General features: G+C 36.7%; 1 protein-coding gene across 2 annotated transcripts; it reads left to right on the plus strand.

Annotated features, from left to right (window-relative positions):
- Positions 1–2,059: 2,059 nt before the first annotated feature.
- LOC121866154 (lithostathine-1-like) lies at positions 2,060–11,741 on the plus strand. 2 transcript variants are annotated; one of them, XM_042365748.1, is made up of 5 exons: positions 2,060–2,140; positions 3,537–3,626; positions 3,892–4,089; positions 9,392–9,539; positions 10,957–11,741. In XM_042365748.1, exons 2-5 carry the CDS (start codon positions 3,548–3,550, stop codon positions 11,060–11,062), a joined length of 531 nt encoding a protein of 176 aa, XP_042221682.1. In that variant the 5' UTR covers positions 2,060–2,140; positions 3,537–3,547; the 3' UTR covers positions 11,063–11,741. The 2 variants fall into 2 exon arrangements, with proteins under 2 accessions (XP_042221682.1, XP_042221681.1); XM_042365747.1 differs by lacking the exon at positions 2,060–2,140 and adding an exon at positions 2,177–2,201.
- The last annotated feature ends 3,984 nt before the right edge of the window (positions 11,742–15,725 follow it).

Here is a 15,725-nt window from a genome sequence, read left to right on the forward strand (position 1 = left end):
AAGCCCGGACCTTCGGCCAAGAAAACAGTGTGTTAATGTTCGAAATAAGGCAAACAGAGTATTAGGTTTTATATCTAGAAATGTAAGTAATAAGAGTGCAGAGCTCTTATTGCAACTATATCTTGCGCTAGTCAGGCCGCACCTCGATTATGCGGTTCAGTTCTGGTGCCCTAATTGTAGAATGGATATCAATTTACTGGAGTCAGTGCAAAAAAGAATGACGAAAATGATTCCGGGACTTAGAAACTTTCCCTATCAAGATAGATTAAATAAACTAAACTTGCATTCCCTAGAAAGACGAAGAGTGCTGGGAGATATGATAGAAGTATTTAAGTGGGCGAAAGGAATCAATAAAGGAGATATATATAAAGTTCTTATAATATCCGCGCAGGATAGAACTCGTAGCAACGGATTTGAGTTGGATAAGTTTAGGTTTAGGAGGGAGATAGGAAGAAACAGGTTCACAAATAGGGTGGTGGACGAGTGGAACAAGCTTAGCAACTTTGTAGTAAGTGCTGGGACGCTGGAAAGTTTTAAATGGAGGCAAGATAGATTCATAACTCCCGACAGGAGCTGCCACGCACAGGCCAACCGGCCTATTGCAGACTCCTTATTTTCTTATGTTCTTATGTTGTGTTGTCAAATTGAGATAAACAATTGAGACCCTGCAATTGTGCGTAAATGAGGCAGAAAGTCAGATCAGATCAGCAACCTGAGACTTGGTCACAATTTTTGTGATGCCATATGGCAGCAGGGTCTACCATTGGACAACGCATTATGCTGTACAAAAACATCGAGAACAATATATAAAACTGATTTGGACATACCTGAAGTATTATGGAGTGTTACGGTCCCTCGAGAAGCTGTTAACTTTCACCTTCCTGAAAAACAAAACACTTTACTCATATAAAAATTTTCGTAAAGTTTAACGAGAACGTCGCCACTTACACAGGGAAGGATCTCAAGGAAGTGTTTGTACCTTCAGAAGTGTTCTTGCGAAACGGCAAAAGTTTGTGGGGTTACGACGAATGGTGACAGAAACCAACCAAACCTAACCAAATCACAAGGTATGTAAGATCATTATATTTGATTCAGTGTGTTTTTTATCTGCCATCATTAGTGGTTAGACCTTCAGCCTTCCTGGGGGAGCTTGATGACAAGATCATAATGTTCTGATGGAAAACTGTATATATTTCACATTCGTACATTTTCCTTTCTTTCCCATTAGATAAACATCTGTGTACTTTTGTACAGTATTACAACAAACGTGTCTTGAAAAGTTAGGAGAGGGTTGCCTTATCTGGGGGGATCCCCCCCAGATAAGGTGGCGATCCTTTCCTAACGTTTACCAACTATTTATTGTACGCTTCAACTAACAGGAACAGCCATAATACTAACAATGTTTTAGTTAACACCAAAAAATTCATAAAGACACTTGTCCATTATGTCATAATAAGAGCAGCAGAAGTAATGCTAACCTTGTTATGGTGGTAGAGTGAGCCTTGGCGTCACCCGTCGTCTTGGGCCAGGGAAACATCCTGCCTGAAACTACTACATACATTCATGAATCAGGCCACAGTTCTGCTTTCATTACTCTAATTATATATAGCCATGTACAACAGACTGTAGTGCCTTAATAATGTTCACCGCTTCTTATTATGCGAAGGTGATAACGATTTCAATAGGAAAACCAAGTGACGTCAACAGGGCGGGCTACGTGAAGGACCACAGCTGGAGGTCTCTCGGTCTCCATGACATAAACACTATATTAGCGTGTTGTTCTAAAAACAGCAACACACATATTTTTTCCGGTTATGCCTTAACATTTGACAGATGTAAGATAGCTTTGCTTAATGCTAGAAACGGCTAGTAAGCTAATAAGTGGTGAAAATTATAGTAGAGACAATACCCAACCTCATGGAGTTCACACGGCACGAGATTACCCAGTGTTTACTGAACCCGGATTAAATGTTATCTAAATATGTAGTGGTATGTTAAAACTTATCTTAACACACCAGTTGGTATATAAGGAGGGTATAGGTGAGGGCATTTCACTCAAGGGACCCCAGAACACTAGTGAGGTTCGCTGGTACACTGCTTTCAACTCACTGTACCCAGTGTCTGTCTGTCTTGACATTTTGTGAGTAAAAACAATACTATATTTGGGCTTTTTTTCAGTCGCAGTTCATTCATGAAAATTGGTGAGTTCATATTTGTTTACACGTGTTCTTTGTATTGATTGTAACGTTATTTACATAAGAACATAAGAATAGAGAAAACTGCAGAAAGCCTATTGACCCATACTGATGGGCAGTCCCGTTTACACCCAACCCCTATCGCTCCTATATCCATCCAACCTATGTTTGAAGCTATCCAGCGTATTCGAGTTAATGATGATGTTGGGTAACTTGTTCCACTCATCCACTACTCTATTTCCAAACCAATGTTTACCTCTCTCGCGCTTAAACATTAGCATACGACAGCTTTTGTTACTGTACATGCAGATTTGCAGTGGGGAACCATCATCAATATGGTAATGTTATTTAGATAGATATGCAGTAAAAATGTCATTTCACCACTTTTCAGGCACTTGATCTGTTCTTTGTTGTTTATAATGAACTTCATTGTCCAGTGTTTATACAGAAGGAAACCGGAGTACCCAAAGGGAACTTCAAGTTGTGTAATCTGAAATGAACGAAAACTGTTTTTGTCACATAATGAAATGAATGTTTCACTCAGGTTTGGTAAGGTTAGTTTAAGTTAAGACCTAACCAACCAAATTTAACCTAACCTACCATAACATAACTTAAGATAATCAAACCCGAATGAAATATTTATTAAGCTATTTAACAAATTTTTCCTGTCACTGTGTGAAATAACTGAAAATGCAACTTTTCTCTATACTGTAACATATACAGTACTGTCACACCGTTTGGTCCCCGAGATATGCTAGAAACTGTCAGTTGACTGAAAATGTTCCAGGAGGGCACCAGACTGGTGCCTGCACTACGACACCTCAGTTACCCAAAGAGACTGGAACGCCTGCACTTGTGTCGCTTATACTATAGGCGGGCGGAGTGACTTCACATAAGTCTATGAACACCTCAGGGGATATTACTCAGTTCAGTGTTCATACCTGGAACTAACAGATGCCTGCCCCACTAGGGATCACAGCTTAAGGTTGAAGAAGCAGTAAGTTCAGAAAACTCTCAGGGCAAACTTTTTTTGGAGTGAGTTGTAAACTAATGGAAAAATCTGCCAGAGTGTGTTGTATCGGCACCGAGTGTGAGCTCATTCAAAACCAGACATGACCAATACTGGCGTAGGTACAGATAAATACATTCTGGAGCCAGTGCATACCCAGTATACAGACGAGACTGGCTGCCTAAGTGGCTAGCAGGCCGATCAGTAGCAAAGAGGATAAACTAAATATTTTGATGAGTAATAGTCTATCCTCTAAAGTAAGTACAACAAGTAACAGTTAAATCAAGCTATTGTAGTATGTATGTGTGGACTAACATGGCTATTATTTGTAGGTGCTGTAAGGATGCAGGCCGCTGTGCTAGTGCTGTACCTGGCGGTGGTGGGCTGCATTGCTGCTAAAAAAGTTGGCAAAATATCTGAAGGTAATCTTTTTACGACTCGGATCATCTGAATATGTTGCTTATTATGTATCTGATATTAAACTTAAACTGTCGAATGAATCTTATAATTATAATGGTAAACATTTATCACATTGGGATACACCATTATGATGACTGATATCTACCTGCGCTCTCTGATTATCATATGTACTTAATACAACAGTACACCTATTACTGTACATGAACACATCCCATCTTTTCAGCTTCATATATTGCTTCTTTCCTGTGTACCCAACATGATCTCCAGACCACGAGGCTGACAGTAGAGAGAAACTCGAGTGCAGTAATGGGTTCTTACCCATCGCTGGCAACTGCTACCGGTTCTTCCAGGAGAAGAAGTCTTGGGGAGATGCTCAAATGAGATGTCAGAATCAAAACACCAACCTGGCCAGCATCAGGGATAAACAACAGTACCAGGGCCTCCTCGCTCACATCAGCGCTCACTGTGAGTAATCTTTATCTATTAAGTATCTCTCTTGGCTGTGTTATCATCCTATGTCTACAGCATTGTTTGTTCCATGAAATAAATATTTATATATCGTTGTACAGTATCGTCTCGTCAAGTGAGGGTTTATCCAACATGGATTTGATTACTGTACGGTACACGGTTCAATAAATAAGACTATTTCCCGAGCGCTCATATACATTAATTTGATTATACAGGGGCTAGAGCTCAGCTGTGAGCTTACGTCTCAAACAGTCTGCTAATTTTGGTGTAGTGAAGAAAACATGTAAGGTAATAATTACACTAGCTGAGAAATAGTGATTTTGGACAAGCTATGATTGGGTCAGACTCCAGCAACCGTCAGTCACTATTAAAGTGTAAATAAGTACTGTAGACTATGTGCACTATTCATTGCTTATGAAGAGAAGATTGGTGCTAGGTTAGGTTGTATTGAAAATATAGACAAGTTATTGTGTGTAGATCAGTGATCAAATAAATAGTAAAGTCTCTGTTGTTGGTTGTAGGTATAGACAGCTATCAAACAGGGAGATACTACCGCCTGGGAAGTTATTGGAAGCATAATGTGTTGTCTAATGGTAGACCCTGCTGCCAAATGGCATCACGATAATTGTGACGAAGTCCCAGGTTGCTGATCTGACTTTTTGCCTCATTTACACACAATTGCAGGGTCTCAATTGTTTCTCTTACTTTGACAACACAACATACATATATAGTTTATCAATATTTATCTTTTTTTAATTTTTGTATTTCTTATTGGTTCTCTATTATTATTATTATTATTATATTTATTATTATTATTATTATTATTATTATTGCTATTATTATTATTATAATCATTATTATTATTATTATTATTATTATTATTATTATTATTATTATTATTATCAGTGTTGTTAATATTATTATTGTTATTATTTTATTTTAAATTTTGTATTTTTATTATATATTTTATTTACTATGGACTAATATTATTATTATAATTATTACAATTTCACCCCCCAGGCCCCGATGTGGGTCAGTGACTTGTGCCAGGGGTCGGCTAATTCCTGTAAAAAAAATACAGAGAAAAAAGCACGAACACGTGATCACAATTAAGGTGCAACTCTACTGTATGTATAATATTGCAGTGTATTATACAGTACTGTATTTTTATTTCAGTATCTAAATACATTTGCACATTACTAATGATCTGTTAGGACTTTTTTTCTTCCCCTCATCTCATAAAGTACTAAGCTTGGAATATTATAAAGAACTAAAACTCCATTATACTATCTTTAGATCCGATACTTGCGCCATCTATTGGACAAGCCAGAAATCATAGAAAATGACTCTTAATCTCGATATTTTTAACGGTAACTCTAGTATTTCCCGTAAGCTGTACTTTCGATAGCATCAGCGTTCATTTAATTACCTATTTTTACTATTTATCATTACACAACATACCACCATATTAGCCGTTCGGGCAGTTTGTCTGTTCATTATTAGTAGTGTTATGAATTATACAGGATATTGTCCAGCGTTAGTACAGGAGGAAACTGGAGTACCCGGAAGAAACTATTGATGTAGTATGCTATGTTCAGCCGACTTCTAATACTGTGTATGAGGATAGCCCCTCCGGGAAAACGAGCTCACAGCTCGAAGTGGCGCCACCAGGCGGTTGGGGTGTAAAGTAAACAATTACCAGGCAAGGAATAAAGTGAGGAAGACGAAAAATTCGGCGACATCACGATTTTCTTTTGCTTTGTACATTTCTTTACAGCAGCTGCAATGGGGGCCTGGTACTGTTCTCCTATTAAATGCTCTAGCAACTTCTAAAGGAACAGAAAACTTTCTTTCGATTTCCGAAAGTTGAAGAGAACTAGGATAAGTTGTACACCTACTTCTGTCAATATCGACCTTCATTAGTTTATACGAGTGCTTGCTTTATTTACTAATTTTAGTACTGATAACAGTCCACTCTTCAGAAATGAGTTAACATCAGAGTATCATTATAATATATAAGACGTGTAGAATACTGTTGTATTCTCGAAAATATAGGTTGGAACTTTGAAATTTTAAGTTATTGTTCGTTTTGCGGCCACCCGTGATTTTTTACGAAATTGTATGTTTTGCATGATTTCATGATTGCTTGAGCAAATTCATTAAAACCTTACCATCCCAATCCATTTTTTTGGGTAAAAACTCTAAAAATGAACCAATTCAAACGTAACAAAACCAGACCTAACCTAACCAACCCTAACCAAACCTACCTAACCTATCTTTACTTAACCTAACCTTAACGTTGTCTTGGTACTTTTGTTTCATAAAAAAGCAAATGGTTAAGAATCGGTAGAGTACAATCACTGAAATCTATAATGATCTTTATAGAGTGATAGAGCACGAAAAAAATTTATTTTGGGGGGAATCAGCATGAAAATCTACACTAAAGAGCAACAACTATCGAAGGAAATTAAAGTTAAAGAAGGCTGAATGTAAAGAACCTGGAAAGTGCCACTAAATTACCGAGACTTTTATTTACTCAAGATTATCTTTAAATTCTGTCATAACTGCAGTTGAAAATGTATATTACAAACACGAAGCAGCTCAAGCACGATGTCGATTACTAATATGTTTGATGGAAGGAAAAGGCAAAATTTAAAAAGGTAACTATAACCCAAATTTATCATAAACATACGTCGTGGATCTGTGCTTTCAAATGACTTGTTAAATTGCAGTTTTTTATAGTTTTTTATAGTTACAGCCAATGGGGTTACTCGACAATCAAATTGACAACAATAACAAATAGGGGAGAGAGAGACCTGCCGCCCAAATGGTTAAGAAGATAAGTAGTGAAATGATAAATTAAACTGCAATTTAACCGTCACTGCTTATGAATCACCCACATAACAATGAACTTACCTTTCCATGTCTTTTGAGAGGAAATGAGACCTTAGCTATATTATTTCCTTTGTTTTTCCCACAAACGACACAATGGTTTGGAGCCAAGTTTACATCTACCGCCACGCGATATAGCGCCATCTCTAGGACAAGCATCAAACTAATTGGCATTGATTTACACTCTCGTAAGACTCATAGTTTCTTATAATTATTAAGTTTGTCTAACGTGGTAAATTTGCAAAAGTCACCCGGTATTAAATTTTGAGAATTTTATGGCCACAATCAATAGTTTAGACAATTCTAAGACATTTAGATGACGGTTCTCTCGCAGCTGACCTACTAACCTAACCTCCTAATAAGGGGGCTCTATCCCCCCCCCCCCCAACCCGACATATATAATTCATTTGTGAAGGAAAAGTCATATTAGAAAAATCTTGTAATTGTCTAAACTATTGACTGCAACCATAAAATTCTCAAAATTCAATACCAGGTGACTTATACAGTAATACCGAGAACTCAACCCCTGCATTGGACGAGACCCCATAGTACCTAAAAATTTTCTCTTCGTTTTTCCTGTCCAGAGGAGTGTAACTTTGTTGTGTCTTTTTTGGTTTTTTTCCTTTCTTAGGGATGTGTTGTCCTCTTTCAGATGAGTATTGCCTTTCTGATGAATCATTGATCCTTCAGTGGCAATCCCATTGAAGGATAATGTTAAACTATCTAACCTTATCTAACCTCCTAGCCGGGCACCCCCCCCCCCCCATATTAAAGAACACTTTATTTTGATATCTGGTACTAATAAAAGCAATTTTGTTGAAGTGTCATGGTGTAAATTTAAGTTTTTTGTGGACGTGAGAGAGTACACTCAGACTGAGTGGGTCACTTGTAAACGGTTGTAGGACAAAACCCCTTGAACAAACCTAACCTAACCCAAGGGGTTTTGTCCTAGGGGGATTTTGTCCAGACTCCATTGTAAACAAAGAGAAAACAACAACATGCATCAACAATGGAAGATTTTTCAGAGGAATATTTATGGTAAATAATTAACTTCTTTGCGTACAAAGTATGTAGAAGACATCATTTGAGTGTCATATGATCAGTTTTTCACCATGTTTTGCCCCATAATATCCCTCATTCTTTATACCTTGCCCACTACCAGTAATTACTTTATGATTATACTGTACTGTATAGCCTCCATTTACGTGGTCAATTGAACACGTGGAGGTCCGCGTAAAGCAAGGAACGCGTAAATGAAATAACAGAACATATGGGATTAATTGAAATAGAGACTGGGCCGACTCCCAACTCCACTTTTTCCGACACAATATATACCTTGTAGTAAAAATAACATCATATATTTATGATGGTATTGACACACACATAACATCTAAATAAAAAACTACACTACTGTACAAATATAAAGGTGTTTTAACACTTACGTTAGTAGAAGAGATGGGTCGGCACACGTGGATGGCGGCTGGTTCCGAGGCAGAGGGCAGATTAGTGGCCCTCCGGTAAATCACTATCACTATTCACAAAGGTTTGCAGGGCCTCCCTGACAAACCCCTCACTGTCACTATCACTGACTTGGGCTGGCTGAGGTTGTGGTGGGTTGCGGGACGACTAGCATTGATGTTGTCGTCATACATCTGGGCATACGGTTCCATAAATTTCGACAGAAGGTTATTAGACACTTCATACCGATGCTTGACTGTGTCTTTGTCAAGGATGAGCTTGATTTTCTCCGCCAACTCGATGACTTCCTTCACATAAACATGGCTTGGTCCAGGTAGTTCAAGGTTTCTCGGGGGTGGTGGGGGTCCAGCGGAAGCCATTGTGAGGGGAATAGCGGGCACAAGAGAGAACTGTATAAGCGGAGACTGAGAACAATGAGACTGGCCCGGCTAGGTCAGCGACTTCTTCCCTCTGGTGGCAGGGAACGTCATGTTACATTAGACCAATCACAGCTAGCAGCGGAGGGAGGTAAGGATGCGTGGCCCAATCACAGTCCAATACATCATATGACGTCAGCGATAACGTAAGAGCGACCTAATGCGCATCCTCCCGGCGCCGCTTCCCGCGTAAATGATGGAATGAACCGCGTAACTTAAAATTGTCATTCTGGCAAGGTGCCGCATAAATGACCAAACTCTTAAACAAAATCCGCGTAAATCGAGACTATACTGTATATAGAGAAAACTAAAAAAAAAAAAATTTAAGCAAAATAAAAGTTGTTTCGTTTTTATTACTTACTATCATCTGAAGAACAGCTGTGGAAAAAATTAACATAATCGGACAACTCCTGGTGTTAGCCATCTGCCTAGTATTACCGTTTTTCTTGGTTGAGTGATGCTACCTAGTATTGCCTTGATATTCCTAATGGCATTGTTCCAATGTTCCTCAGTTCCTGGGACATACTGGACATCTGGTAAATTAGAATCTGGCCAGTGGATCTGGACTGCAACAGGAACTTCAATGTCACAGAAGTGGTGGGGTACAAACCCAAGCAACAGTTCCAACCATTGTGCCTATTTATGCTCCTACACCAGCAAGTAAGTACTATACATTACCACACTCTTAAGGGTTCTAAGGCATTAGCTGTCTTCTTACACCACAGGTATACTAAAATTGCTAAATTAACTTCAATGAAAAGATGATTATAGTTATTCTACAAGTGCTGTGATAGATGGAATGTGGTCTTTGAAACATGTGTGATTGCATTAATATAAATTCTTGGTAACAATCTTGGCACTTTTTATACATGGATATTTCCAGTAATTTGGGGGAAAGTTTTATATTCCCAATAGAATCCCAATCCAGCTCATTTCATGGATCTCTAAATAATACAGTACTACCTGTATATGAATTTGCACACCATCCAACCAATATTTTTGTGATGGATATGTTACTGAAAGTGCAAACCAGAATAACCATTACTGGTAATTTGACTAAAAATCTGTGAGAGCAGTTTAGTTGAGTGTCTTATATACTGTACAGTAACCTTTACAATACTGTACAATACTGCCAAAACACTTTATATTTGAATGTAAATATAAGAAATGTTAGCAGTCACCTCGGGGGATACCAATCAAACATTAATAGTTCAGTTGATGAGGCAGATTGTCACAATAATATACTGTACTGTATTAAAATTGTAGAAATGCATTTGTGAATTATGAACATGACAGGTTACCCAAAATTAAAAATTTTTAGTTAGCACTTCTGTAAGAAAAGAGTAAATATATTATTAAAATTTACACATAAGTAAACATGTGATGGAAAATACATGAACTATTCATTTTAAGTCCACAGTCCTTCCTGTCCTGAATTACTTTACACTTCCCACCGACATGATCTAAGTTTGTACTACTCATTCACAAACAGAGGTGTCAGTACAGTACAGTACAGTACAGTGCTGCACGAGCCTAACTCCCAGGACACACGATGATATTAATGATGAAGTTAGCACAAAGGAAATTGGTCCATCCTTGAAAAGGCACCACTTTGTCAATGAAACAAGGATGGCAGATTTTAATTTTGTATCAAAATTGATTTTAATGAGAACAGTTAAAAATAATAAAACACAGTACTATACAGTACTGTATATCTCACACACACACTCACTGCAACACTGATACCTGTACTCTTGTGTTTAACTTTTCATATACAGTACTGTACTGATAAAACTACTATCAGTTAAATATAATTAATCAAATGGACTCTTTCAAAGAATTTCTTGAACAAAAATCTACAATGTGGTACCATAAACCAAAGATGTGTGTTCTCAATTTATGTTTCATCAGATGAATCTTATATATTTAATAGCATTATCAATTTATAATATCATGAAGAAAATTAAAACACAGGCATTCTCAAGCAAGACCCAATTTTGTTTAATCTTGACAGACTTTTTCTCAGTTAAAATGAGCTCTGCATTGGAGGTAATTTTTTTTTATTGTTCTTCATCAGGTACTGGGACGAGTCATGTGACACAGAACGGAACTTCATCTGTGAGAAAGCACAGGAACCTCTGGAGAGGTCAAGTAAATATTTGTATGCATACCGAAGAACATAAGGTGTTGTAAATACTATTAACAACAAGCACACTAAACATGCATACCCCTAGTGGCTGAATATGCCTTTGCACAAACTAATGATATCACTGAACATCGTGGAATTAAACTTAAACATGGATAAAAAGATATGAATGCAATAGGTATCTTCACCAACTAAGCAGTAATGGTACAGTACAGCTGTACTGTACAGGGGGTCCCCAGGTTATGAACGGGTTCCATTCCTGAGGACATTCTTAAGTCAAAAATGTTCAAAAATGTACCTAAGTCGAAACGCATGCTCTGTGCATACCATACTTACAAAATAATGTTTAAAATCCCACTATATCATAGCGTAAGTCCTTATATAAATCTAAAATACTTAATTTAAGAGAAAGTTAGAAATAGAATGACAAAATACAGTAAATGAAAGTAGAAAATAAGTCCTCAGGTAAATAAATACACTACTGTAAATTTAAAGTTTAACTTCATTCGCATTGGAGGGTGTTCGTAAGTCGGACATTCATAAGTCAGGGATCCCTTGTATAAGGATTTTATGCTTAGCAGATGACAAGGTAGACTGTTTGATCTAACTGTACAGGGTATCAGTTATTTTTTCAATTATACTTTAAATACATGAACAGTTAGTATGTACAGGTATACATAAAAAAATTGTAACCAAGTCCCAGGTTGCTGATCTGACTTTCTGCTTCATTTACACACAATTGCAGGGTCTCAATTTTTTCTCTTACCATTGACATCACAACATACATATATTGTTTCTCACTATTGATTTTTTTCATTTTTGTATTTCTTTATTATTATTATTATTATTATTATTATTATTATTATTATTATTATTACTACTATTACTACTATTATTACTATTACTACTACTACTACTACTACTACTACTACTACTACTACTACTACTACTACTACTACTACTACTACTACTACTACTACTTTTTTTTTTCTTTTTTTCTTTTTAACGTGGCCTCCAGCCTCCCCCAATAGCCACACCTTCGCCACCATTTATTTACCTTAATATTACTACTACTACTACTACTACAACTACTACATTTTCGCCCCCCAGGCCCCGATGTGGGTCATTGACCTGTGCCAGGGTGGGCTAATCCCTGTAATAAAAAAATAAAATAAAATAAAAAATCTAATATTAAAGTAATATTTCATATACTGTACCCAGTATATTGTACTGTATTTGTAGAAATTGTTAAGTTTAGACAAGATTTAAGGTCTCGGTGATGAAACAATTTTTCCACCCTTTAGTTAAAGGTACACAAACTTGATTACCGTGAACCCTCAACATTCACTGAGGTTAAGTTCCTCAAAAACACCATGAATGTCAAAGCTGCGAATGTTAAACTGAAGACCTTATGGGTAAAATGGGGTTGGGGAATCCACACCCACAAAGAGATACCATTTATGAGTAATATTGTACATGTTAAATACGGTACATAAATAAAATGTATGCAAAACATTGTAATGTACTGTACTCACCGACAAAAATGATGCTGACGAGATGACGATGATGGTGATAATATTGGAAGGGAATTAAGTATATGGGGGATCATGTTCCCTTTCTTTCCATGTTAGCGCACAGTTGACTCGTTAACAGCATAATGGTGTCTCACAGCCACTGCACTATCACCCCTTGCAAGGCGATCAAACAATTCTACATTTTGAATTAAAGTCATCACTTTTTTCTGCCTCTTTGCACTTGACCCATTCACCACACTCATTGTATGCTTAGGAGGCATCACTAAGGACAAAAAGTCACCAAAAAGAGTAGTAATAGTCAAGCGAATAGCTGCGCTGCAGGTGTTACTATGACGGAGGCTGGAGACAGTAAACACAAGCATCCCACGGAACTACAGGAAAACACAACCACAATCCATGAATAACCAAATCTCATCCCCGTGCATGTTAAGCAGGTATGCAATGGTTGTACCTGTGAATAATAAAATCCGTTATATTTAAACCTGTGAATGTTCTGGGTTTACTATACTTACATTTTGCTCCTTACATAACAAAGAATAATACTGCAAATGCAACATAAATATTTTTATATGTAAAAATTTAAGTGTGGTCTAAGAATTATCACTATGGCACCTCAGGTACCCAGAGAGATTGGAACACCTGCAATTGCGTAGCATATACTATAGGCGGGCATGGTGCATTAATAGAAGTCTATACAGTAAACACCTCAGAGGACATTACTTTTTTGGGGTGAGAGTTGTGAATTCATGGGACAATGTGCCAGAGAGAGTTGTGGTCACCGAGTGTGAGCTCATTCAAGACCAGGCTTGACCAACACTGGTGCAGTTACAGATACATTCTGGAACCAATACATGCCCAGTAGGTGCCAACAGTATCAGACATGACAGACTGCCCAAGCTGCTAACAGTGGTGAAGAGGATAAACTACGAAGCAAAGAAAAATAAATAATTTTTTTAATGATAAATTTATAGGGTAATTAGTGGTTAACTTGCTTCTTATTACACTGCTAAATGCACTCATACACATTTTACAATACCCCAGTCTTATTAAGGTAAAATAAAATAATCATCACTTGCAATCTTCTTTAATATAATCTATTCAGAAATATTATAAATGAAACTGATTGTTGGCACATAGCAATACATCATGGAAGGATAACTTCTGCCCACCTTATAGTGCTTGTGCATATAAAATCTAAAAATGTGTGCACATGAAACAAAACTAATTATATCTTATAAATGTATAACCTTATTTTGTGTTGTATATTTGCCACACGTGATAGACCATGCACTGTGTTCCTAGTCTGTAAATAAAAATAACTTGGATTCTAATACAGTATTAATATTTTTCTTTCTTCATAAAGGCATTACTATAATGGTTTTATTCTTGTAAGTCCTAATTGTTAGCGATTTTAAAAAAGTGTAATAAAGGATTTATGAAAGAACTTCCTCCACTAGTTTTTTAAAGTAAAGAAATACAGGTATATCTTCTGTTCACAATTCTTTAAAAGAAATTGGGGATAAATTTATTTTATCAACATTGTAAAATTTACTGGATAAAAATTCCATTTCAGTACTACAAAAATAGTAATGAAAGAGTTGGGGTACTTGAAGGGGTAGTGATGAGTTGGGGTACTTGAAGGGGTAGTGATGAGTTGGGGTACTTGAAGGGGTAGTGATGAGTTGGAGTACTTAAGGGGTAGTGATGAGTTGGGGTACTTGAAGGGGTAGTGATGAGTTGGGGTACTTGAAGGGGTAGTGAGTGAGGTAGTGATGAGTTGGGGTACTTAAGGGGTAGTGATGAGTTGGGGTACTTGAAGGGGTAGTGATGAGTTGGGGTACTTGAAGGGGTAGTGATGAGAGGTAGTGATGAGTTGGGGTACTTAAGGGGTAGTGATGAGTTGGGGTACTTGAAGGGGTAGTGATGAGTTGGGGTACTTGAAGGGGTAGTGATGAGAGTTATGTTAGTTATCAGTCCTGTCACTTAAAAGAAAAAATAGAAATGAACAAAAGAGCAAAACTAAATTATAACAATTCACTTCAAGAAAAATATACAGTGGCATAAAAAATTTATGCATAAAAATTTAAGAGTCATAACTGAAACAAAATTTATTATACAGTACAGTACTGTATTTAGGATGGAGAACACCAAAGTTGGCCACATTTATGACAGTAGCTTGAGAGAGTGAATGATGGAATATTGAGTGTTGCTCTTCATTCCTGCCAATGTGCATTATAGCATGAAGAAGCTTGGAAAAGAGAAAAAAGAAATTGTGATGATAAAATGAAAAAATGGGGGTATGGAAAAACATTAGCAGAAAAGTATTTTCTTTCCAGGGTCATTTAACTGTCACAATGCCCTATCATGTGGTATTTACTTTATGGTGTATTGGTATCTGTATAATCTTTTTTTTATACATTACCGCCAAGGTCACACTTATAACTTACCACGCATCATCCACTAACATATAACTTGGAACAGACTTTACATCATCTTTAAGACTCAAATTAAATTTTATTACCATATACAAAATCAAGTGGTCACCACAGACTGACAAGACCAAACTTTTGATCAAAGGGTTCCTCTAAAACCAGTGATTATTGGCCAGAAGCAACTATTGTAAAATTAAAGTTGTTGCTTTAATCTCATTGACCTGTTACGCAACATTGCATTTGTATATATAGTCACCATAAGAGTGATACAATATACAATTATTATGTAATTCAAGTACTGAATGGTGGATTGTTTTTGCCACCTGCCATCTAGACATGCTTGAATCACTTTACCATTGTAGGCAAGATGTCACAGAATATTAATTTATTGGTAAGGTTTATAAGCTGCAGTAACGCGACCGAGTTTAAAAGTTCTACAATTAGATTAAATCATTAGTAACAATTAAAATTAAAAAGAGGATGATACACACCATAACAAAATTACATATAAATATAGTCCTATATACACAAAAAACAAAACAATGAACTAACACCACAGGTGGCATATCCTATAATCTAATTGTTGCAGAGATTCTGTGTAATTGTCAATTTAAAAAAAAATAGTATGCAAGAGATAAGAAACATTTTGTTACAAAAATTAAGACAAACCTAATGTGAATCAAACAGTACGACTAAAACAAATATTTAATATTTGTGAGATTAATGAGGTTCT

Source organism: Homarus americanus, unplaced genomic scaffold (genome assembly GCF_018991925.1).
Source record: "Homarus americanus isolate GMGI-L3 unplaced genomic scaffold, GMGI_Hamer_2.0 scaffold29188, whole genome shotgun sequence".
Taxonomy (NCBI): Eukaryota; Metazoa; Arthropoda; class Malacostraca; order Decapoda; family Nephropidae; genus Homarus; species Homarus americanus.

What these genes read in the sequence shown, in the direction of transcription:
- LOC121866154 (XM_042365747.1), top strand. An exon ending in AGTTGGCAAAATATCTGAAG is followed by an intron (nt 3,627 to 3,891) that starts GTAATCTTTTTA and finishes CATGATCTCCAG; the next exon opens with ACCACGAGGCTGACAGTAGA. An exon ending in TTATGCTCCTACACCAGCAA is followed by an intron (nt 9,540 to 10,956) that starts GTAAGTACTATA and finishes GTTCTTCATCAG; the next exon opens with GTACTGGGACGAGTCATGTG.